The 25167-nt window shown below is 37.6% G+C and overlaps 2 protein-coding genes across 2 annotated transcripts; one reads left to right on the forward strand and one right to left on the reverse strand.

Moving 5' to 3' along the window:
• Positions 1–4063: 4063 nt before the first annotated feature.
• LOC127694132 (olfactory receptor 1-like) lies at positions 4064–4999 on the reverse strand. The gene has a single exon (XM_052195555.1). The coding sequence runs from the start codon at positions 4997–4999 to the stop codon at positions 4064–4066; it is 936 nt and encodes a 311-aa protein (XP_052051515.1).
• A 19003-nt stretch (positions 5000–24002) lies between these two features.
• LOC127694859 (olfactory receptor 1500-like) lies at positions 24003–24938 on the forward strand. The gene has a single exon (XM_052196581.1). It carries the CDS (start codon positions 24003–24005, stop codon positions 24936–24938), a length of 936 nt encoding a protein of 311 aa, XP_052052541.1.
• The last annotated feature ends 229 nt before the right edge of the window (positions 24939–25167 follow it).

The following is a 25167-nucleotide window of genomic DNA, read 5'->3' on the forward strand; positions in this document are numbered from 1 at the left end:
TATAATGACTTTCACAGTCTCGATACACTGTCATGAATCATTCTTTTAAAAGTCTCGAATCTTTTCTGAGACTCAAAGGAATCTCTCAACTGTAACCTTCTTTAAGCTAAAAAAACCAAATAATTTTAAGATATAGTGTAACAGAATATTCATTAACGTTAAAGAGGCAAGGAGTGGAGGCGTAGTAAAGAAATAATAAAATTTCAATCTAAATAAAAGAAGAAAACCCAAATTCTACAATTCCACTTCTGTTGTCTGGAACTATATAACCAAAAGGTTAAGATGACTCTACTCTCCAGATTTCATGCCTTCAGTGTATAGCTCTCCCTTGGGCTGTTTCTACTCATTATGGACAGCTGTTGTTGGCCAGTGTCTCATAGTTCTGGCATCTTCAAAATATTGGGTTCTCTTCTAAAACCCAGGATTCCATTTTCCAGCTTTATCCAATGGTCACTTGCCCTCTCAGAGCCTTTACTTTGCTTGCTGTCTGTTTTGGTCGCTCCCTGAAACCATGGAAGAATAATCTGTGAATGCTTCACTCTCAAATCTTCCATGTCTCCAATAAAATAGCACAGTGTATCCACAGCTCTTAGCCACAGATATTAGCTTGGTTTGCAGCCTGGCCTCTTTCAATCACCCATATGCTCTTTAACAAATTGAAAGCTTATCTGAGCTAGGTCTTTCCATGGGATTACTCTTAACATTGCTCCAGTGCAGGGAAGGCTTCTTCTTAACTCTGCTAATCTGTTTAACCATTGTAGCTTTGTTTCCAGCCTATGACTTGGCTGTAATATTAACCCTTCTAAGGATTCTTTTCACTTCAAGCTGGACATTTTTGTTTTATTTTATTTTTTGCCCAAATTGCTCTTTCATATAAATCTTACATTTTTGTTTTAGATAATGATCATTTTACCAGCTCAATATTGTGTATTATTAAAATTTTCTCTATGAAAGAAATTATTCCATCAATTTAAATATTACTCTCAGCCACGTTACCAGGACAAGGGCCAAAGTCAGGCAGATTTTCTGTTAAAATCAGCCCCTAGAACAGTTGTTAATATTGTTTCCTTCTGAAATGTATTGAGCTTTTGCTCCATAGTCTGCATAGCTCTCAGCATGATTGTCTTCCAGGGTCCTACTAGAATGGTCCTTTAATGAACTTACAACATTCAATCAATTTCATAGTCTAAAGTTACAAATTCTTCCACATTCCTAAAAAAATAACAAAATCAACACATCAACCAAACAACTAATCAGTCAAAAACAATATGGTCCAGTTTTTCAAAGCAACACCTCACTGTCTGATACCAACTTACATATTTGTCAGACCTTGTCTGAGTCAAATTTCCATAAGAAGTTTATCTATATAAAGATGTGGTTGCCCAGTTAACTGGATAGAAAGTGACAACGTAAATCAGGACATATAATAAAAGACAAAGGTCAGACTTAGGAAGCACATAAAGAGTTTAAGGTTCTTCATATTGGATTTTATTGCCACAGGACCCTACTTTGGTTCTTTTTTTGGGCAATTAAGGACAACAGCATCAAGTCTAGGAAGCTCTAGGATACTAATAGATATGTAGGGGCTAACAAGGGGATATAAAGTGATAAAACAGGGTAGGTTGGTTGCCATATGAAGAGGTAGCAGAAGAAATAAATCCTACATGAATGGAAGTCTGATCCATGCCATCTTGATGCTAAGATTTTAAAAATAGTAGTGGACCTCTTCTTATAGGAGTTGGAGAAAATGAGGAGAAACTATATAATAATAACATATATGCCTCAAACATGGGTTCATATCTTTAAACTGTGTGATGTGGGGGATTGTTGAGTTCTACTTTCCAGATGCAAAACAAATCAGGTTATCTTCTCTGTTTGACTTTATATGAATAATAAAAATACATATCTATGAAGTTTTTAAATTCAAAATTTAAAAATGCAAATTAACACAAAAATAGCATCCTTAAAACTAAACTATTCACCTCTAGCTCCTTGCCTTATTAATGGAGCAAAATTACAGCCCTTGGGTATAAGATAATTCCCAGGAAAATACAAATTCAATGATGTAGTGGCATTGAAAAAAACTTACAAAAGTTTATTTAGGGCAAGTCCATCTTGGCAAAGATTATATAGATATGAAAACAAATTAGGATGAGGACAACATTTAGATACAAACTTGAATGCAGTTTTCCACAGGATGTTATATGTTGGAGACAATATTTTGTATCATGGTTGATGTGATTTCTGTCTGTTGTGAATATTGAAATCATGCCATGAAGTTTATTTTAAAAAAATGAAACAACAGACAAAAATGTTCAGAACATAACGATAAGATTCCAGAACACATATTAATGATGTATGGAATGGAGATGTCATTTAGAAAAATACAGCATAAGTGTTCTTGTGACTAGATTTTTGGCTATTTATGAGTTCCTATTTATATATTCCTTCTCTGGCCTTCTCACGTCTAACCAGACAACACTAGGTAGGAAAGAAAGCAGGCTAGAGGGAAAGGGGGGCATGGATTTCCTTAGTTTACTTCTTGCTGATTAGGGGCATTGAGTTTGCTGGGACAATTTTGATCTTCTTTCTAGAAAATGTCCAACCAGCAACCAGCAACCAGCAACCAGCAACCAGCAACCAGCAACCAGCAACCAGCAACCAACAGCCAGCAGCCAGCAACCAGCAATCAGCAACCAGCAGTCAGCAGCCAGCATCCAACAACCAGCAACCCGCATCCAGCAACCAACAACCAGCAACCAGATACCAGCAGTCAGCAGTCAGCAGCCAGCAGCAAGTTACCAGAACCAGCAACCAGCAACCAGCAGCCAGAACCAGCAACCAGCAACTAGCAACCAGCAACAACAATAGCAGACGTAACAGCAGCAGCAGCAGTAGCACCAGAAGGAGGAGCATCAGCAACTGATTTCTCTTTGGGGGTTCTAGCATTTTTATACTACTTGATTGTGGGTGCTAGTTGTGGAGAAATGGGGGTGTGACCTGCGTCCTGTCAGAGCTCAGGACACTGGGATGTCAGACATGGGGATTTGGGCTTTGTGCAACCCCATGCTGCGTGGTGTGCATCTGGCTTTGAGAAGCTACTAGACCCCAGTCTGTGGGGATGGGAAAGGCACAGTTTTGGGGTTCTTAGTCTTGGACACCCCAGACATCGCTGGATCTATCAGAAGAGCTGAGAGTGGGAGCCCCAGAGTCGTTGACCTTGGCCCAAAGGGAAAAGGGGGGAGGTTCCCTCTTGGGTGGGAGTCCTTGGTGTGGTCTGGTGGCTGCTGGCAGCTTGGCTCAGTGGGTGACCATGGCTGGAATGCTGTGAGGTTTTCTGTGGGAGGTTAAGCATGGGTCATTGGAGGGAAACTTGTTGTATTGCACCACCATGGAGGGTCCAGATGAGAGGACGCAGTACCCAGTTTTAGGGTTTATTGCTGAGAATTAGAAAGAGAGAGGGTAGAGAGGTAGAGGCAGGCCATTACCACATGGAGAGAGGGAGGAAGGGAATGGGTGGAGGGGTGGAAGCAAGGGGACAAGAGAGGAGAGAGAGGAAAGACAGAGAGGAGAGAGAGATAGAGATAGAGAGAGAAGAGAGAGACAGAAACACACACACACACACACACACAGAGAGAGAGAGAGAGAGAGAGAGAGAGAGAGAGAGAGAGGGAGGGAGGGAGGGAGGGAGAGAGAAGAGAGTAAGAGAGGGAGGAGGGGTCAAGCATCCCCTTTTATAGTGGGTTAGGCCTACCTGGCTGTTGCTAAGTAACTATGGGGAGAGGCACACCTGGCAGTTGCCAGGTGACTGTGAGGGTGGAGTCCAGACAGAATCCCAGGGGCTTGGGACATTGCCCTACATAACTGATGGCCACAGGATTATTGAGTTGAGGGCTTCATGTCAGCAGCCTAGTGTCTGGGAACATGGCCAATGGGTCCGTCCCTTGCAGAATTAATCTATGGGGTCTCCAGAAGTTAAGCCTCACTCAACTAGAACACAGACTGTCTTTTACAGACCCACAATGTTTACTTTATAAAATCATCTGAAATGTAGTTATCATAGTCAGAAGATAATTTTCTTTTGAAGCACTCTTTTTAGAGCTCCCTTCATGTCTCTGTTCCTCAGGCTATAGATGAAGGGGTTCAACATTGGAGTTACCACTGTATATGTCATAGACATGACAGTGTTCTTTAGAGTAGAATTATTAGCAGATGGACATAGGTAGAGGCCAATAATTGTCCCATAGAATAGTGACACCACAGACAGATGAGAACCACAAGTAGAGAAGAGCTTGTGGATGCCTTGAGCTGAAGGGACCTTGAGGATGGAGGAGACAATGCATGCATAAGAAACTGTGATGATTAGAAATGGAAGTATAACAAAAAGCCCTCCAATGATCAATATCACCATCTCATTAATGTGAATATCAGAGCAGGCCAGCTTCAGAAGAACAGACAGATCACAGAAAAAATGGGGGATCACATTGTTTTCACAGAAAGACAACCTAGTTAAGAGCAAAGTGTGCAACATGGCATGGGACGTGGTCAGCACCCAGGACAGAAGCACCAGACTCACACAGAGCTTGGGGCTCATGATGTTGGTGTAATGAAGGGGGAAGCAGATGGCCACATAGCGGTCATAAGCCATGGCAACAAGGAGTAAACTCTCAAGGTCTCCAAAAAACAAAAAGAAATACATTTGTGTCAGGCAGCCTGCATAGGGGATGGATGGTACTTGGCTCTGCATGTTTTGCAGCAGCTTGGGCATTGTGACAGAAGAAAAGCCGAGATCAGTGAGGGACAAGTTGCTGAGAAACAAGTACATGGGTGTGTGGAGATGGGAGTCCAGAAGAATGATGATGATGATGATGAGGTTCCCCAAGATGGTGGTGAGGTACATGGTCAAGAATAGGGCATAGAATAGGTGCTGGTGCTCTGGGGAGATGGGCAGGCCCAGGAGAAGGAACTGAGAGATGACAGTCTGATTGTTTCCAGGCATGATCTATCTTTCCATAATATCATTAAGGGTACCTTAATGTAGTAGACTACCTGCAAATACATAATAAAAATGAATATATATGTGAGACAAGTGTTTTACAATAATCTCATATCTATCACATTATCTCCGTATTCCAAAGAGGAAGAATTTCTATAACATGAATTCTTTGGTTTCTTATATGTGTTTCAATATTTTATTCTTTAAATTCTACTCTTATATGAGATACAAAATGTATTGGTTTATTTCTTATTTCTGAATTGATTATGCTGCCTCATTGATTATGATTTGGTTCACCTCTGTCAGTTTCTATAATCTTAATGTTCCTTAGATCTTAGTGAAGATGGTCTTATTTTATGATTATAAATCTTCAGCAATGAGAACTTCATGTATTTGAATGGCTTAGATTAAAACTTAAGACTCAGGTTGGATTTTATTTGGTCTTATCCTCAGAACTCTGATTTCTATGGATGAATGAATTTTCCCTAGAATGTGATGCAGGCCTTGTAAATGACAGATTCCAAACAAAACTCTCACATTCAGCCTCTTCCTACTCTTTCCCATCTTTCTTCACTCATATATATCATTCAAAGTAATCTATGATCAAAGCTGAAATCTGAGAGTTGCATTTAATTCACTCATTTCTTTCACTATTTATACTCCATTAATAAATGCTATAGATCCTGAAGTTCATGTTTTCTTTATCCTAGTTGTTGCTAACCTAGACAGATTATTATCCCACTTGAACTATTGACTGCATGATTCAATTCACTCTGCAATTTTGAACCTCCATGCATTCTTAAAAGAGCTCTTTTTTTGCTCTTTACATGTAAATTGAAAAAACAAATCATTCTTCCTTTCCAATGGATTGTTTGTTGGATGCTCAGTGCTTGGCTGATATAATATAAATGCCTTTCAATGACATACTTCACATTGATGTGTCTATGTGTCCCCACTTACACAGTTACATTTGGCAATACAAATATTCTATATTATATTCTCTCACTATGCTGAAATTTAGGGTATATTTTACTGTTCTCTGCCTTTCACATCAGATGTTCCATCTGCCTGATAATTTCTTCCCATTCTACCATTCTCTTGGATTACCTTTTATACTTACTTCAGTAGCTCTGGATTTCTAAGATAAATCTCCCAAATCTTTCTAGAGTAGGTGAGAACTTTTAACTTTTCCTCCACTGTGTCTGGTACTCATCCTACAGCACTCAATGCTTCCGTCAGCTTCTTGTAACTGAAACCAATAGATTGTAAACTCAATTATGGAAAGGTTTGTCCGCCTTTAATCTTTAACAGTGACATCCTACTTGTTGAAAACAATTATCCAATATATCATTGATATTATTAGCTGCATTTTGCATTAGGAAATGTTTTATTTTTAAAGACACCAATGCTCTATGAAATTAGAATCTCTACCACTGTTAAGTAATCCTTGACAAGAATTTCTTGGGTTATTCCATTACCCCTAGTTTTGACTTTCTGTTACAATTTGCACACAGGGACAATATCATAGAGCTTTATGCTTGAGACTTACTCGTGTTTCCAAATGGAACAATACTCTGCACATCATTATACTTCAGGTCATCTGATGTCATTGATATCAGTATGCTAAGAAAACATATGGTAGCAATTTTAGTAAGTGTTGGAATATTTCTATGCTAGTCTTGTGTGATTTCCTTTGCCAATATGCATGCCCCAAGTTCTCATTAATTTTACATGTCAACTCTGCCTGGTCATTCTATTATTATTGTATACATATTGCAGTTTCATTTACACTTACCACAGTACACTTTGAGTGAGTCAAATTACCTGGCTTAATGTAATTTGACAACTGAAGACACTGATGAAAATCACCCAAGGAAGAAAACACTCCGGCTGGTGAATGGTTTAGTTTCAAGGCCATAGTTACCAGGTCTGCCCTGGATATCAGTCTGCAAACAGTTTTCAGATTGTCCAGTTCATAATCCAGAGATCTGATTTATTAAAAATTGACCTTAATTTATACTTTCTCTCTCTTACAATAAATTTTCACCTTTATGAATACTTATATGTAGATATAATATGGCTATTTTGGATGTCTGAAATATTCTGGCTTCAATAAAACCCATGATATATTGATACTGATAAAAAATAAAGGTCTTCAGGGAGACTATCTTCTTATGTCTCCTTTTTAAAATGCTTAATTCATCTTCATTAACAAATTTTATATTTCACAGCTAAATGCCAACATTAAGGATAGGGAAGTGTTTACTGAAAACTCAGACACAGTCTGTCAGAAGTTTGCTTCCCATACAACTGCGCAGATAGCATTCTGGTGTTGAGTGTTTGTCTGGAATCACAGATGAGAAAGTTGATGTGCAAATTCTGCATGAAGTAAAGCACTCCATGTTTCCCAGAGCCCTGGGAATCCAAGTTCCCTGGTTACTGTAACCTGAGAATCATCTAAGATGGTGCCTGAAAATTTAATGTGAGTGAAACTGTACCAGTATATTTACTAAAATGTTGATGTTACCCTTCGATTAAAATATTACATTTTTAATTCACACCCAAAGACAGGGCATTGCTGTTTTAAATGAATTTAGCCACCTTTTAATTGACAGATTAAGTTTTTTTTTTTTTTTTTTTTTTTTTTTTTTTTTTTTTTTTTTTTTTTTAGAAAAATCGAAGTTCCATTTCTAATATGAAACTTACAGGTCATTAGTTTCTTCAGAAAAATGGAATGATATGAAATCAATCCATTTTTTGAAATTTCTTCAGGTAAAAATAAAAATAATTTAAGAAGTACTGCATAAAACCTATGTGAATTAGAGAGCAGTTGTTAGACTGAAGTGATAGCAATTGTTAAGAATACAATGTGCAGTGATATTAATGAATATTATCATCAAAATATATCTGGGAAACAGTAGTTATCATGCTTTTAGAAGGTAGGAAAACTTGAAAGGCAAAGAGATATTGAATAGAGAAATATCAAATCTAAAAGTCCACCCTGAAGACTATCATAAAATCCAGAAAAACTAGACCATCCTTACCAACTCACCTACGATATACTCAGTCAAGTTTGAGACTCCAGCCTGAGATACTATTCTCATATTAATTGCAGATCTGTCAAGTAATGCTTCTATATTCATAAACTGTGTATTATCCCTGCTCATGCCCTCTACTGTACTCAGTCTTGGGCCTGAGGGATCTTGCTCTCCAGGGTCCAGATCCTGGAATAACTCACTAAAGACACATTAATTAGCTAGAACCATTCTGGAACAATTAAGAGTACTGCAACTGTAAATGATCCATTCCTGATGACATCTGGCTCCATTTAGGGGAAGATAGTAATGGCATGGAACTCATAGGTAGATGTGTAATGATTGATTCCATTGGGGATTGACAGGTATATTTCATGCTTAAAACATATTTTATGGAATATTAAAGGTGAAATTGGAAGACTATTAAAGTACTTAAGTGCAATACTCTGAATGATTTAAAATATACTAAAAGTATAATAATTCAAACTAGCATTATTCAGATTTTGTGGCAGCATACTATGAGAACCACATACTTTTTGAGAGGTTCCTAGATTACCCTCTCTACATACAAGCCCTAGGACAGATACACAGGCTACTAACAAGTGTCAGCTGCACATGAGCCAATTTTCTATACATGTCAATAGATAAGAAAAATAACTCCTTCAAATCATGTTCAATCATTTTTTTCAGGTAAATATCTTTTAATAGTCTATGACTCCTTACCTTTCCCAGTTAAACTTAACAGACCCGTGTCTCACCATTATATTCCTTCCATTGATCATTCACAGGTGCATAGATGACATATTAACTTCTGCTCTCAGTGCCTGTGGCACTTGGCTCTCATTATCTGGTTCACATGTTACAGAGAGGCTTTGTATAGTGTTATATTGACATTTTCTTTCCAAAGGAATCTACATATTTATTGGTCTTACAATCATTGGATTATTATAGATTTCACTAACATTTGCATGAAAATATTATGTGGTACCTGTAACTTATCCAGTAGTATACATTCAAATCTCTATTCTAGTTGTGCATAAAATACAAGACTTCCTTTATTAATAAGTATCACTCATCCCACATAGACTGACAACCCCACTTTTTGTGTATTATTTTATAGAAGTATTATGCTTTGATTGTGATAAGGGTCATCAAACTCACGTGTTAACGCTTTGTTGCAAATGTAGTGTTCAGAGGATTTTGCAGACATGATGGTATGTTTACAAACCTGAGCCAGTCAAGATATCTATCCAGTGATGAATCACAATGTGATAGCATTATGGAGAGATTGGATTAACTAAGATATAGCACATGTTTGAAGGAGGTAAACCTCGAGCATCTTTTTGAAGAGTACACTTGTTTCTGGTTTCTGTTGCATTCTCTCTCTCTCTCTCTCTCTCTCTCTCTCTCTCTCTCTCTCTCTCTCTCTCTCTGTCTGTCTTTGTCTATCTGTCTGCCTCTCTCTGCCTCTCTCTGTCTCTCTGTCTCTCTGTTTCTATGTCTCTCTCTCTCTCTCTCTCTCTCTCTCTCTCTCTCTCTCTCTCCTCCTCTCTCTCTCTGCTTCCTGGTTGCCATGATCTGAAAAGTTCTGTATAACAGTTGTTGTCCCTCATTTCTTTCTATTGATGCATAACTTTAACATTAGATCTGGAATGTTAAACCAAGTTGCCCAGGACAGAAACCTCTGAAATCATCAATAGAATACACCTCCCCATTTTAAAAAACAAAACAAAACAACAGTTTATTTCAGCTCTTTAGTCACAGAAGTGAAGAATGGACAAAAGGTGGAGACATTCCCCAGCAAAAGAGCACACACTTCGGAACTATGCACATGTTGCATACTACTATCTGTCCTCTGTCCCTAAATTATTTTAGCTGCAGAAGCAGAACCAGCTATATACTTTAATCAGGTGAACTTGACAGCACCTTACCTCCATCTTTCTGGATACTTTCAATTTTTGAACTGAGACTTATCTGGATCACAGAGAAAGATGTCATAGGACATTTTCCTAACACTTATGCAAGTTGTAAGTTCTGTGGTCCTTCTTGAAATGATTATTTTATAGAGTGAGAGAGGTGAATTGAAGTGCTTTTCTGTACATGGATGGGTTTTTTTTTTCTCAAAATAATTGCAAACCTTTATGTCTGTAGCATCAATTTGTAAAGAGCACCTAATAGCTTTGGCAATAGCCTGGGATGTTTGCAGGCTTCCATGGTGCCCCTTTGAACAATTCCTTGATTAGATGTAAAATATTCAGGGCACTAAAAGTTTCTTTATAAACTGAAGGTAATATCCTGTTGTTGAAAACAACACAAAGATATTTTATAGAGAGACAAATTGGTGCCTTACTTGAGCCTTTACCCCTACTGAATATTTTCCTGGTACTAAGTGGTATTCTATACAGTGCTAGAGGAGATGGGTAAACACTAACTCAGCTATAAATGTTTTGATCTACGACAGTGATTTGTCTACATGATATTCTGTTAAAAGTGGCACAAAGGTTGTGAGAGTATCTAACCATTACATGAGATTTATTTGCTTGACTATATCAATTATAATAGAATAAAGCAAAAAAAAAAAGTTCACATCAATGCTGGAATAGGTAACCCAACAGGAGGAAAAGTGACTCTAGTACACACACAAGAATCAGAGACCTACAGACTCAGTAATCCCAAACAAATACTAAGCTTAAAGCTAAAGTATGTACATAAAGGACCTGGTTCAGACCTGTGCTTTCAATGTGCTTGTTGCTTCAGTGTCTGTGAGTTCATATAAGTGTTGCTCCTTTGATTCAAAGGGCCTTGTTCTTCTGGCATTCTCCAACCCCTTTAGCTCTTACACTTTTTCTGTCTTCCTTTCTTTGGAGTTCCATTAACTCTGAGGAGAGGGATTAGGTGGAAACATTCCATTTAGAGCTTTGTGTTTCAAGGACTCTGTTTATTGTCTGGCTATGGGTCTCTGCATCTATTGCTGTGTGTTACAGGAAGGAGCTTCTCATCATTAGTGATGATGACCGAATAAGGCACTGATCTAAGAGTATATCAGAGTAAAATTAGGATACTTTTTATTGTTATTGCTTTTTTTCAGACCAGTGATATTTGATTTTAACTTATGTATTATTCAGGGTTCTCTAGAGTCACAGAACTTATGGAATGTCTTTTGATATTGAGGGAATTTATTGTGATGACATATTCTGTAGTCTAACCCAACAATGGACAGCTGTGGATGGGAAGTCCAAGAATCTAGCATTTGCTCAGTCCCATGAAACTAGCTGCTGGTCTTCTGTAGAAGTAGGTTCCAACAGATATGCTGGCAAGTAAGTGCAAGCAGTTGAAGAAGAACGAATCTTCCTACTTCCAATGTCCTTTATGTAAGTGTCCAGCAGAAGGTGTGGCCCAGATTATAGGTATGTACCACCACACCTGGATCTGGGATTTGCTTTGTCTCAGGCTGACCTTGAAGTCAGAGATCTACTTGTCTCAGGCTCCTGTGATTAAAGGCATGTACTACCTTGCCTGGACCTAAGCTTTTCATGGGCACTATGCCTCAAGATGTCTATTCCAAGAGTCAGGTCAGAAACTGTGTCTTTCTGCTTGAAGATCAGTATCACAGGTATGTCTTCCACTTCTGGATTGTAGTTCATTTCAGATATAGTCAATTTGACAACCAAGAATATCCATTACAACCCAGGATTCAGGACTTTGTTAAGTGTGGATTTCATCTTTACAGTGGACTTTAAAGCAAATGAGAAGTTGTCTGGTGTACTGGCTGGCTTTGTGTATCAGTTTGATACAAGGTAGAGGTATCACAGAGAAAGGAGCTGCCCTTGAGGAAATGCCTCCATAAGATCCAGGTGTAAGGAATTTTCTCAATTAGTGATCAAGGGTGAGAGGGTCCATTGTAGGTGGTGCCATCCCTGGGATGGTAGTCCTCTGAGTTCTATAAGAAAGTAAGCTGAGCCAACCAGGAGAAACAAGCCAGTAAATAACATCTCTCCATGGCCTCTGCATCAGCTCCTGCTTCCTGACTTGCTTAAGTTCCAGTCCTGACTTCCTTTGGTGACTAACAGTAATGTGGAAGTGTAAGGTGAATACTGAATAAACCATTTCCTCACCAACTTGCTTCTTGGTCATGTTTTGTGGAGGAATAGAAACCCTGACAAAGACAGTTGGTTACTCACATAAATTATGTATTGCCTTTGTCATAACAATGTTCCAGAGAGAACAGATTGTTGTTCAAAAGTTTTGTGGCTGGGTTGGCATTTATTTATTTTTTAAAATTTATTTATTTATTTATTTATTTATTTTTAACATTACAAAGAATTTTATTACACTTACTATTTATATTTCATTCTTCCTCTAACAAGTGTTTAGTATAAACCATTTTCTTTTTTAGACATTATATTTATTTACATTTCAAATGTTATCCTCTTTCCTCATTTGCCCTCTGAAAACCGCCTATCCCATCCTCCTCCCCTGCTCACTCAGCCACCCACTCCTGCTTCAATATTGACCATTTTCTAGTGAGTTACTCCTATATTGAAATGATTTTGCATTGTTTTTGCTTTTTGTTTGTTTTAGTTTAGTTTTGTATTTTTTATACTCCATATTTAATTCCTTGTCCACCCTCTGACTATTCTATATCCAATACCTTCTACCTGACCCCTTTTTCCATGAGGATGTCCCCACCGTCATATCCCCCACCCCACCAGACCTCTAAATTTCTTGGGATCTCCAGGCTCTTGTGAGTTAGGTGCATCTTTTCTGACTGAATCTGCTTTATATGTGTTGGGGGCCTCCTCAGCTGGTGCATGCTACCTAGTTGGTGGTCCAGTGTCTGAGAGGTCTTAGGATTCCAGGTTAATCGAGACTACTGATCCTCCTTCAGTGTCACCCTCATCCTCGGGTTCTTCTACCTTTTCCCTAATTCAACCACAGGGGTCAGCAGCTTCTGTTCATTGATTGGGTACAAATATCTGCATCTGACACTTTAAGCTGCTTGTTAGGTCTTTTGAAGGGCAGTCATGATAGGTCCCTTTTTGTGAGCACTCCATAGCCTCATTAATAGAGTCAGGGAAGTTGGGGCTTCCCCCCTGAGCTGCCTCCCACTTTGGGTCTGTTGATGTACCTTCTTTTCCATAGTCTCTTCTACATTTTCATCCCTGCATTTCTTTTAGAAAGGAATAATTGGGTCAGAGTTTTGAGTGTGCAATGGCAACCCCATCCCTCACTTGATGTCCTTTCTTTCTGCTAGAGGTGAACTCTACAAGTTCCTTCCCCTCATTGTAAGGCATTTCATCTAGGATCCCTTCCTTTGAGTCCTGAAAGTCTCTCAGCAGCATAATCTTTCCATTTTTAGTAGCTGTGCAACTGTTATCCTCAATATAGGAGACATACTCTCAGTGTGTTGACAGTAATCTATTGTCTTGGGAAATGCCAGGATCATTTGGAGACTTATGTGGGAATTTATTGGGCAATCACTTATTTAAGTTGACTCCATGAGATGGAAGTTACTTCTGACACTGTTCTGTTTACTAGGAACTTGGAACTATACAAGCCATACAATTAGGATAAATTAATTAATATTGTTCTACTAAAGACATGTAGTATTATAATGAGTTGTAACAATGTTCTGCTCTATCCATTCATCAGTGTCTTGCTCATCCATCACCAGAGAAATGTCCTCCTGCAGTAATGGAAACAGAGGCTCACAAGTAGACAATTTCCCAATGTGCAGAGATTGAAAGGCCTTGCTTTACTGAGACCTAAAAGGGATGTTTCTAGTAAACCTCTTTTCTCAGAGCCCAGGGAAATTTGTAGGAAGAGAAAATATTGATAGAGCCAATGGGGATAGAAGATACCTAGGAAACAATGACTTTCAGAAACAGCAGGCCTGATATATGTATGAATTCCAAGAGTATGTTGTTGCATGCCTAGGACATTAACAACTCTAGTATTGTGTTTATACCTTGTGCCTTATGATTTTATGTTGTTAAGTAACTGTATGTACTGCTTGGACTTTTCTTTTGGTTTTCCTTTTTTGACTTGCCCATTTGTCTTCTAAAGAGCAGAAAAAGCTATAGATTTGAATGTGTTGGGAGGATCTGTGAGGAGTTAGAGAGAAATAATAGTACAAATATATTATGTGAAAACTATTTTTTCAGTAAAAACAATAAGTACAACATGAAAGACAAAACATACATTTTTCAATTTTTAGTTGTCTTTATATATGAATTATATAAATACACAATCAATTTGTATAAAATAATTTTTGTTTGCATTGTGTTTGTAATTTGATTGGATGCTGAAATAAATGTGCGACAAGATGATATCTTGAAAATATTTAGAGTCTTCCCGCCTCCATTTGCACCAAGGAGTCAGGCAATTCCAGAGCCTTTATGCATGGCCTGCCAGGAGATAGTGATCTTCCAGCAGTGCTTTCACTTCTGAGCATGGAGGATCGGGAAGATCTCCACCTGCTCTCTGGAGTGGAGTAGCTAGGAGCACACAGGGCATAGGATCAGGGGAGCAGCTGGGACAGAGATCTTCAGGCTGCCATTTGCACCAGGGAGCCAGGCAGCTCCACAGCTTCTGTGCACAGACCCTGACAGAAGAGAGTTGGTCTCCCAAGAGTAGGGACACAGACTTATAGGCCCACAGGAGGGACAAACTCCAGCGAGAGACAGCAAGACCAACTAGCACCAAAAATAACCAGATAGCAAAAGGCAAGCACAAGAACCCTACCAACAGAAACCAAGGCTACTTGGAAACATCAGAACCCAGTTCTCCTGTTGCTGCCAGCAGCTACAGGTGAACTGGAGACCTGAAAGAGAATTCTGTGGATATACGGGGAGGCAACAAAAGAGAAATGAGTCAGAATGATATTAGCTGATCATGACCGAAACTTTAATAATATTTAGTCAATATATAGCCTTAGAATAAATCCCTGCCCCCAGACTTCAAGGAGAGATCCGAGAACTCGTTGGCTCCTATCTCAGCAGGTTGCCTTCCAAGATCAGAGCCCTTCACATCTAACAGGTCCAGGATGCTTCCAGGTGAGACTGCCCTGAGGCTGCCAAGACTTCCAGGTGAAAACAGCTGTATTGTTCTCTGAAGAACAAAGGCCAGGAATAACACAAGCAGAAAATGGGGGCTGGCGGCCAGGACTGTCGCAGGTTGACCAAAGAGGCTGAAAAGCCTAGCTCAATGCTGGAGAGGGAAGGGACAAATTCCCCCTTAATTATTAATTTAAAAAAAAAAACAGTGGATAAATATATTCATCAAAAGACAATGGGCTTTAATTAGTAAGGGAAAGAAGTGGCCTTGACCCCCTTAAACATTAATTGATATCCTTTTCAGGGGAGGGGAAATAGACTGCCTTAATATTTTAAGGACAGTCTTTCAACGTCAAGCCCTATGCAACTGGGCGTGCTTTTCAGGGAAACTCAGAGGCAGGACATTTCCTTTTCCCTTGCAGTGCCTTGCCTCGCACCTCATAACCGATGCCCATGTTTGTTTAATTAACAAACATGCATAGATCTGAGTTCTATGCAGCCCCATCTATGGAGGTCCACTAGTAAAGTAAATGTCCTGTGAGTGTGGCCTGGTGGGCCTGCACAGCCTCCTGTCGAGTCCTAGAAGCCATTGCTGCAGCAGCATACCTTCGAGTGCTGTATCTGATAGATACCTGCTTGAAACACAAAAAGAGATTAAAAGAAAAAACCTGCTAGGCCTGTATCTGGAAGGCCCAAGGCATTCAATTTGATTGCAAATTTGTGACTCAGGCATGATGCCTGGCTTGCAAATTAACTGCAAGAGCACAAAGGAACATATCTTCCCAAGTAAGTGAGAAGCAGCTTAGAGAATACCTTTGTGAATTAATTATATTTACCAGCTGCTTTAGGGTCTGTTTATCTGTCGTACCAACCTTTCTGGCAGCCATCAGGCTCCGTCTTCTTTTTGATACAAGATACAAACAGACCCCCTGCCCCAGATTAAAATGGGGTCTGGGCTGTTCCATGTATTAGTTAAAGGGTTGTGCCATTTAATCATGGCATAAGAATTAGAAGTGGCAGGATGCCAGTGCCGGTCCATTGCAGACTGACCTTTAGCATCAGTTTGCAGGAAATTTAAAACGAATAAAACAAAAGCAAGGTGTGCTTTGGGTGACCTCGGGGGGTATAATTTCCCCTTCTTTGTTTTAAAAAAACAATTTTTAAGAGTGCGATATGCACACTCAACAATTCCTTGACACATTGGCTTATAAGGAATTTCAGTTTTATGTTTAATATCAAATTCTTTACAAAATGAGATAAAGTTATTGCCAGAGTAGTCTGGTCCATTGTCTGTCTTAATGACTTTGGGTAATCCCATGGTATGAAAGGCTTGTAAACAATGATCAATTACATTTTTAGAGGCTTCTCCCGAATGTAGAGAAGCAAAGAGAAATCCTGAACAAGTATCAATGCAAACATGTATGAATTTTAATTTTCCAAATTCTGCATAGTGAGTTCCATCCATTTGCCAAATTTGATTAGGTATAAGGCCTCATGGATTAACCCCTAAGTGAGGAACTGGTGATAATGTAAGGCAATTAGGGCATTGTTCTACAATCATTCTTGCTTGTTCTTTTGTGATTTTATGACGGAGTCTTAATGTATGGCTAGAAAGATGAAATTTATCATGATCACGTCTAGCCATTTCTACAGGTTTTAAAACTAAAGCCTTTCCTATTAGAGCTCTGTCAATGCAGTGATTGCCTTCAGCTAAAGCTCCAGGAAGACCGGAGTGAGCTTGTATATGGCCAATGTAAAAGGGAATTTTCTTAGCAAGAATGATATTTTGCAATTGTGAAAACAAGGATCCTGTTGGCATATTAAAATTAAATGTGCTGCAGGTCTCTAATTGCGGTACAGAAAATGCACCATAAGCAGTGTCAGTAAAGAGATTAAAGGTACTACTTACAGATTGAAAGACACATAATACCGCTGTCAGTTCTGATAACTGAGCAGAGAGTCCAGGGGTCTCTATAATCACCTGTTGATTATTAATAAGATATCCAGCTCTTCCTTTGGAAGAGCCGTCTGTGAAAATTAAAAGAGCATTACACAACAGCTGTAAAGATGTCATTTTAGGAAATACAACCTCATGCATATTTAAAAACTTTATCAATTTATCTTGAGGTTATCTATAGTTCCTTCAAAGTCTATTTGAACAAGCAACCAATCTGTGCTATGTTGTTTTAACCAAGCATCTTGATCTACGTTAAAAGGCTAAATAATAATATCTGGTTCTTTTTCAAAATAAGTTAGTGCCTGCTTTCTTCCAAGCACAATTACTTGGGCTACTGCCTCATATTATGGCAAGATGTTATGCTTTGAAGACACCCTCAAATGAATCCACATCAGAGGAGCCTTTTGCCATAATAAACCTGTAGGCGAATGAGTCGTATTAAAAATTAGCAGATGTAAAGGTAAAGAATAATCTATATAGGTAACAAATTGGTTTTCAATAGCTTTCTCCACTTGCGATAAGGCCAAAAGTCCTTCTGGAGTTAATAATCTAGGGGATGTAGGGTCAGCATTCTCCTTTAAAATATCAAATAAAGGTCGTAATTCTCCTGTAGTAAGCTTTAAATATGGGTGAAGCCAGTTAATATCGCCCAATAACCTTTGAAAATCATTTAAAGTTTTTAAATTGTCCCTATGAATAATTATCTTCTGGGAAAAAACAGCTTGATCTGTAAGTTTGAAACCCAGATAATTATATGGATCCTGGGTTTGCACTTCCTCTGGAGCTATTTGTAATCCTTTAGCGGCTAAAGCCTGCTACAAATCTTTAAAACATAAAAGCAAAGTCTGAGGATTTTTTCCCACAATCAAAATATCATCTGTGTAAAGGGCATTGTTGTCTTACAGGCTGAATGGCTTGTGCCACAAACTTCTGACATAAGGCAGGACTGTTAGCCATGCCCTGAGGAAGAACTATCCATTGGTATCTTTTCATAGGTTCCATGAAGTTAATAGAAAGAACACTGAAAGTAAATCGTTTGCAATCCTCAGGATGCAATGGAATAGTAAAGAAACAATCTTTTAAATCTAAAACTATTTTATAAAATCCTCTAGGATTTTTATAAAATCCTCTAGGATTTTATAAAATGGGAGATGGAAGACCATGGAGATGGAAGACCAGTTTGTAAAGCTCCCATGGGCACCACGGTTTCATTGACCTTTCTTAGATCTTGTAGCAATCTCCATTTACCAGATTTTTTCTTGATAACAAATATTGGGGTATTCCATGAAGATTGAGATTCTCTTAAATGTCCTGCCTCTAGCTGCTCCTGCACTAGCGAAAAGGTGGCTTCTGTTTTTTTCTTTAGATAAAGACCACTGATCAACCCACACAGGATTATCATTAAGCAATTGAATTTTATCAGCGTGGGATGCAGGCAAGACTGGTCATTATTGAACATGCCCCAAACCTCTTTTGTTGGAGTTAGGCTGGTGACTTTCAAACCTTTTAATGCCTTGCCCTTCTTTCTCAAGCCCCTGACCAGGCAAAGATCCTTGCTCTAACATTTGTCTAGTGAGAATTTCATTAGGACTACACACAATCAGATTCATTTGTGATAGAGGGTCTCTTTCCTAAAGGGTAGTAGACAAGTTTTGCATAACATAAGGATTGATTTGTCCTGATTTTCCCTCTTCATCCTTCCAAGTTAGAAGTTTAGCGCTCTGTTTTAGATTATTTGCATATCCAATACCTTGGAGAGGGGTAAGTATTTCCATCAAAGGCCAGCTGGATGGCCAGTCTTGTCCTTTAATAATTGCTACATCAGCTCCCGTATCTATTAATCCTTCAAAACACTTTCCTTCAATTTTTAATTTAAGGTTAGGTCTTTTATTAGTAATAGATTGAACCCAATACACTCCAGAGGAGCCAAAGCCCTCCTGTCCTCTCTTATCCTTAACAAATTTAGAAGGCAGTGGATGTAAGGGAACCAAAACAAGTTGAGTGATTCTTTGGTTAGCAGGTACAGTTATAACACCATGAGGGGAAGCAGCCATAATTTTTATTTCTCCCTCATAGTCACTGTCTATGACACCTGGATAAATCTGCAGCCCCTTTACAGTAGAACTACTTCATCCTAGAAGCAATCCCCAAGTTCCTGCAGGTAAAGGTCCAAAGACTCCTGTAGGCAGAATCTGGACACCCATTTCTGGGGCTAATACGACATGGAAGCTGCTGCATACGTCCAGTCCTGCGCTTCCTGGTGTTGCTCTGATAAGTTCAAAGATGGATTTTCCTGGCCTGGCAGCAGCTGCGTGGCCCCATAAGTTGTCTGCCCTGGTTGAGTAGGGGCCTGAGGTGGGCCCCTCCTCCCATTTCCCCGACACTGGTCGGCCCTGGATATCAGTCTTAGATTTGAATTCTCTGGCCCAGTGATTTCCTTTCGTACACTTAGGACAGATTCCTGGGGTGCAAATTGATTGCCTGCTTATAGCACCCCTGTTGCTAGGCCAATCACTTCTAAAATGAGCTAGACTACTATATTTAAAACACTTTTTATTCCCTCGTCTCTGTGAAAGTATTCCCTGTATGGTGGTTCCCTGCAAAGCCGCATCCATTGCTAGACCCTGATTATACGAGGGGCCAATTTCAGAACAATGCATAAAGCTTGTAACCCAAAACATCCAGGAAATCCAGGACACAATGAGAAGACCAAACTTAAGGATTATAGGTATAGAAGAGAGTAAAGATTTCCAATTTAAAGGGCCAGTAAATATCTTCAACAAAATTATAGCAGCAAAGTTCCCTAACCTAAAGAAAGAGATGCCCATGAACATAAAAGAAGCCGTCAGAACTCCAACCAGACTGGGCCAGACCAGAATATAATCAAAACACCAAATGCACTAAACAAAGAAAAAAATTTAAAAGGGAAAAAGGGCAAGTAACTTATAAAGGCAGACCTATCAGAATTACACCAGACTTCTCACCAGAGACTATGAAAGCTAGAAGATCCTTGGGAGATCTCATACAGACCCTAAGAAAATACAAATGCCAGCCCAGACCACTATACCAGGCAAAACTCTCAATCACCATAGATTGAGAAACCAAGATATTCCATAATAAAATGAAATTTACATAATATCTGTCCACAAATACAGTCCTACAAAGGATAATAGATGGAAAATGCCAATACAAGTAGGGAAACTACACCTTAGAAAAAGCAAGAAATACTTTCCAATACACCCAAATTGGAAATACTGTTCCAATACACCCGAAAGAAGATACCCACACAAACATAAAAATAATATCAAAAATAACAGGAAGCAACAATCACTATTCCCTAATATTTCTTAACAACAATGGACTCAATTCCTCAATAAAAAGACATAGACTAACAGAAATATCTTTCATGTAAATCTTCAATTTTATCAGAAAATGTAATTTCTCTTTCAATTAATTTAGTAATGTTTTTTATGTCTACCATTTTATCTGCATTATTTTTCATGATAACCTTCAATTTTAACATCTTTTTCTATACACTTCTTCTATTTTATCAGAAATGTTTTCCATGTAAATCTCTGATTTTATCACAAAATGTTTTTAATTCCACCTTCAATTAATTTAGAAAGTTTTTTATATCTACCATTTTATGTACAATTTTCCATGGAATAGTCAATTTTATCATGTTTCTCTATACATTTCTTGAATTTTATCAGAAATATTTTCCCATGTAAATCTTCAATTTTACCTGAAAATGTTTATAATTCCACGTTCAATCAACTTAGAATTATTTTTATGCCTACCATTTTATCTGTATAATTTCCATGATAATCTTTAATTTTAACATATTTTTCTATATAGTTATTCAATTTCATCAGAAATATTTTCCATGTAAATCTTCAACTTTATCAGAAAATGTTTATAATTCCATTTTCAATCAAGTTAGGAATACTTTTATGCCTACATTATTATCTCTATATAAAAATTTCCATGATATCTTCAATTTTAACATGTTTTTTTACATTTTTCTACAATTTTATCAGAAATATTTTCCACATAAATCTTCAATTATATCATAAAATGTTTCTATTTCATTTTTCAATCAATTTAGCAATATTTTTATGTCTACTGCTTTACTCTTTAACTTTCCATGAAAACTGTCAATTTTAACATGTTTTTCTATATATCTCTTTTATCTTATCAGAAATATTTTCAATGTAAATCAATTTTATCACAAAATGTTTTTACTTCCTTTTTCAATAAAAGACCATGCTTCTCAAAATAAAAATAAAAATAAAATATTTAATGTCAAAGAATGTTGCATTGTTAAAATATTTCCTAAGACTTTATGTTTTTAATTAATAATTTATAGTTTGAAAGTATGGATTTTATACTCACAGTAGTACTAGAGTATGGAACACCAGTATTCACTTCTATGTTTCCTGTGTGTGGACGCAGTGCAGCTCGTATATGGACACACACACACACACACACACACACACACTAAACCAGTTGAAATTGAAAACAAATATCAAAAGAGGTAAAAAAGAAAAACCAAAATGCTGATTTTTAAAGAGTAACAAATAAATCATTATTCATGTTTAAAATGGACAATGCCTGTCTAACTCACAAGAATAAGAAATGAATGAAGAGGCATTCTGTGTATGTCAAGAAGATTTAGAGTAACAAAAGAATGCTCTGAACAACCCCATTCCCACAAATTGATAGTCTAGCTCAAAACAGCAATTATAATACTTTAGTGGTTTTCAAATAGCTTGGTCTTAGTTTATCAAAATTTAGGCTGGATTACACACATATTCTGTCAATTTCATAAACAGCCAAATGCTAAGTATGCATCTGATTTTCTCTTTATTTACAATTTCCCACTAAGTACATTAAGAAGTGATCAGTGATTATCATTTACCCCCTCCTCCCCCCACCTCAGGGCTTTGACAATTGGTCCTATATAGGTCTTGCTTAATTGCACAAGATTGGTATTCCTCAGGGATGCAGAGCCCTTTGGGTTCATAGATAGCTAGAAAGAGACATGTAAGAAGATGTTGACTGCATAGCATGCTCTTTACTGTTTTTATAATGAATAAAAGTGACCAGGATATGAAGCACAAACCATGATACACCTTCAGCCATTCTAGATACATTTTTAGGAGGAGCTTACTGTCCTCCAAACTACAGATCTTGCACTTCCAGTTTTATGATAGCATCACTAGCAGATTTCAGGTATGATATTATTCTTTGCCACTTTCATACTTTGCAACAATTTGAAATATTTTAGAAATTCCTTGCTCTACAACTACATCAATAATAACTTTGTTAATTATAGGCTTTATTATATTTACTTATTGGGTATTTTCCCCATTTCAGCTTATTAACAACTCTTCAGAGTAGGGGCAATGCGGGAGTGCTTAAGCCTTGGTTTAGTAAGTCTTTAGTTTTAGTAGCTTAGTAAACTCCATAGAGATCTTCTATAAAAAGAGCTCAAAAATCTACAACTTCAAGTTGTGCATGTACTTGCATATTACTGCAGCCCATGTACAAAAGTATTCACATTACCTGAGTATCCATTTTTAAAATTGAGTATCAGCTTGAAAAAAAGACTCAGTGTTCCAGAGAATTCCAGGTGAGCATATTGTATAATAACTGCTAGAAGTACTTCCATGGGAGAGACTTATCTGCTATTCAGGCAAAAAATACCAGTTTTACAACTGAGAAGTAAAGTCTATTAGGTCTGTAGCAGCAACCATTAGAAGTGATCTTTGCTTTGTAATCTCTTCTTGTAAGCCTGCATAAAACATGGGCCCCATTCTTTCACAGAATACAAGTAATTCTGAGAAGATAGGTACAGAATTTTCCTTATATTTCTGCAATTTTTCTTTTTTTTTAATCTATTAATTGCTCATGTGATACTGGTCACATTATGAAATATCAGTTACTTCACTCTAGTATGTTAATAAATAATTTAAATCTTAAAATAGTAAAATATCTTTATAGAAAAACTAGAACTGTAATTTGATAAAAATTGTTTATGACTTAGATCAGTTCCTAAAAAAACTGTCTTGTTAGTTGTCAATATCTGAGCATGAAATCAAGGGAGGGGTTAAAATTAGCTGATACTTTATAACATGCTCATTGTATTTATTTTGGTACATAATTATCAGCAGAATGATATGTATATGGACATGAATATCATATGAATATAATAGAATCATATGAAGCATAAAACATTAGTCATTAGTATTATTAAAAAGAACATTGAACTTTGCTCTTGTGAATACATTCCATAAATACATGATTGCATCTTTGCAGCTAGTCATAGTGTATACAAATTTTATTTTAAAAGGTTAAGTTTAGTAACTTTTGATTTGAGGAAATTGGAGAAAATAACTTTATGGATTTAATATAAAATTTTCCTTAAATTTGAGTGTATGTCTCAGGCAGGAATGAGGGAAATATTAGTGTTAATACATTATTCATATCAGAAGCAATTAAATGTACTAAGTCAATACTAGGATAGTAGAAAATGCTAAGGCACCATGAGTGTAAAGACTTAATATATTTGAATGTAGAGACGGCAATTACTTTGTTGAGCATAAGATTAATTACTTAGAGTATACAACATACCTTATGTGTTACAAACCATATCTCTTTTCATTGTAATGTGGGTATGTATGTTGGGGGGATGTATCAACAGACTGTACAGGATTTGGTTTGTATGTTACCATCTACCAAAGACAACTGAGGAAATAAATAGACAAAGGTTATTCCATGATATAGTGAGGTAAAATATAAAAATAAGAATATAAAAACAAAGAATGTGAACAATAAAGGAAAATTCTTTCTAAATAAACAAGTGAGAAAAAAGAGTGGAATTGATTTATACTCATATAGTCTCAACCACTGGGAGTTTAAGGAAATGTAATTTTTTTCTTAAAGTCATTGGAGGCATGACTGGAAACAACCAAACTTTCATCTTGGAGTTCCTCCTCCTGGGTCTTCCCATCTCATCAGAGTATCATCTCTTGTTCTATGCCCTGTTCCTGGCCATGTACCTCACCACCGTCCTGGGAAACCTGTTAATCATTATTCTCGTTCGACTGGACTCCCATCTCCACACACCCATGTACTTTTTTCTCAGCAACTTGTCCTTCTCGGATCTCTGCTTTTCCTCTGTCACAATGCCCAAATTGCTTCAGATCATGCAGAGCCATGTACCATCCATATCGTATGCAGGCTGCCTAACGCAGATGTTCTTCTTTATGGTTTTTGCAGATTTGGGGAGCTTCCTCCTTGTGGCCATGGCCTATGACCGCTATGTGGCCATCTGCTTTCCTTTGCATTATACTAGCATCATGAACATCAAGTTTTGTGCTTCATTAGTACTAGTACTGTGGATGTTGACAACATCCCATGCCCTGCTGCAAACCCTACTCATGGTTAGATTGTCTTTCTGTGAGAAGAACTTGATTCTCCAATTTTTCTGTGATATTTCTGCTCTTCTGAAGTTGTCCTGCTCAGACACTTATGTTAATGAGTTAATGATATTTATCATGGGTGGGCTCTTCAGTATTATTCCATTTCTACTCATTGGTATGTCCTATCTAAGGATTTTTTTGACCATTTTCAAGGTTCCATCTTCTCAGGACACCCATAAGTTCTTCTCCACCTGTGGTTCCCATCTGTCTGTTGTATCACTGTTCTATGGGACAGTTATTGGTCTCTACTTATGTCCATCAGGTAACAATTCCACTGTAAAGGAGACTGCCATGGCCATGATGTACACAGTGGTGACTCCCATGCTGAACCCCTTCATCTACAGCCTGAGGAACAGAGACATGAAGAGGGCCCTAATAAGTGTCTGCAGTAAGAAAATCTCTCTGTAATGGCAGTACTTGGATTGTTATCTAATTTTATGTAATAAATTTATTGATATTGATATTTTATATCAGATATTGTCCCTAATCATAGTACCTACAAGGGTGCCTATGCTGTATAACAGTTCAATACATGAAAAGGAAAAAGTTTGGTGCAGTAAAAAGTAAGAAATACTGTTTTTGATATCTGTCTTCGACTTCCTCTTTACTTGGCATAAACAGTCCTAGAAATGGCAGT

This window comes from Apodemus sylvaticus, chromosome 10 (genome assembly GCF_947179515.1).
Source record: "Apodemus sylvaticus chromosome 10, mApoSyl1.1, whole genome shotgun sequence".
In the NCBI taxonomy this organism is placed as follows: domain Eukaryota; kingdom Metazoa; phylum Chordata; class Mammalia; order Rodentia; family Muridae; genus Apodemus; species Apodemus sylvaticus.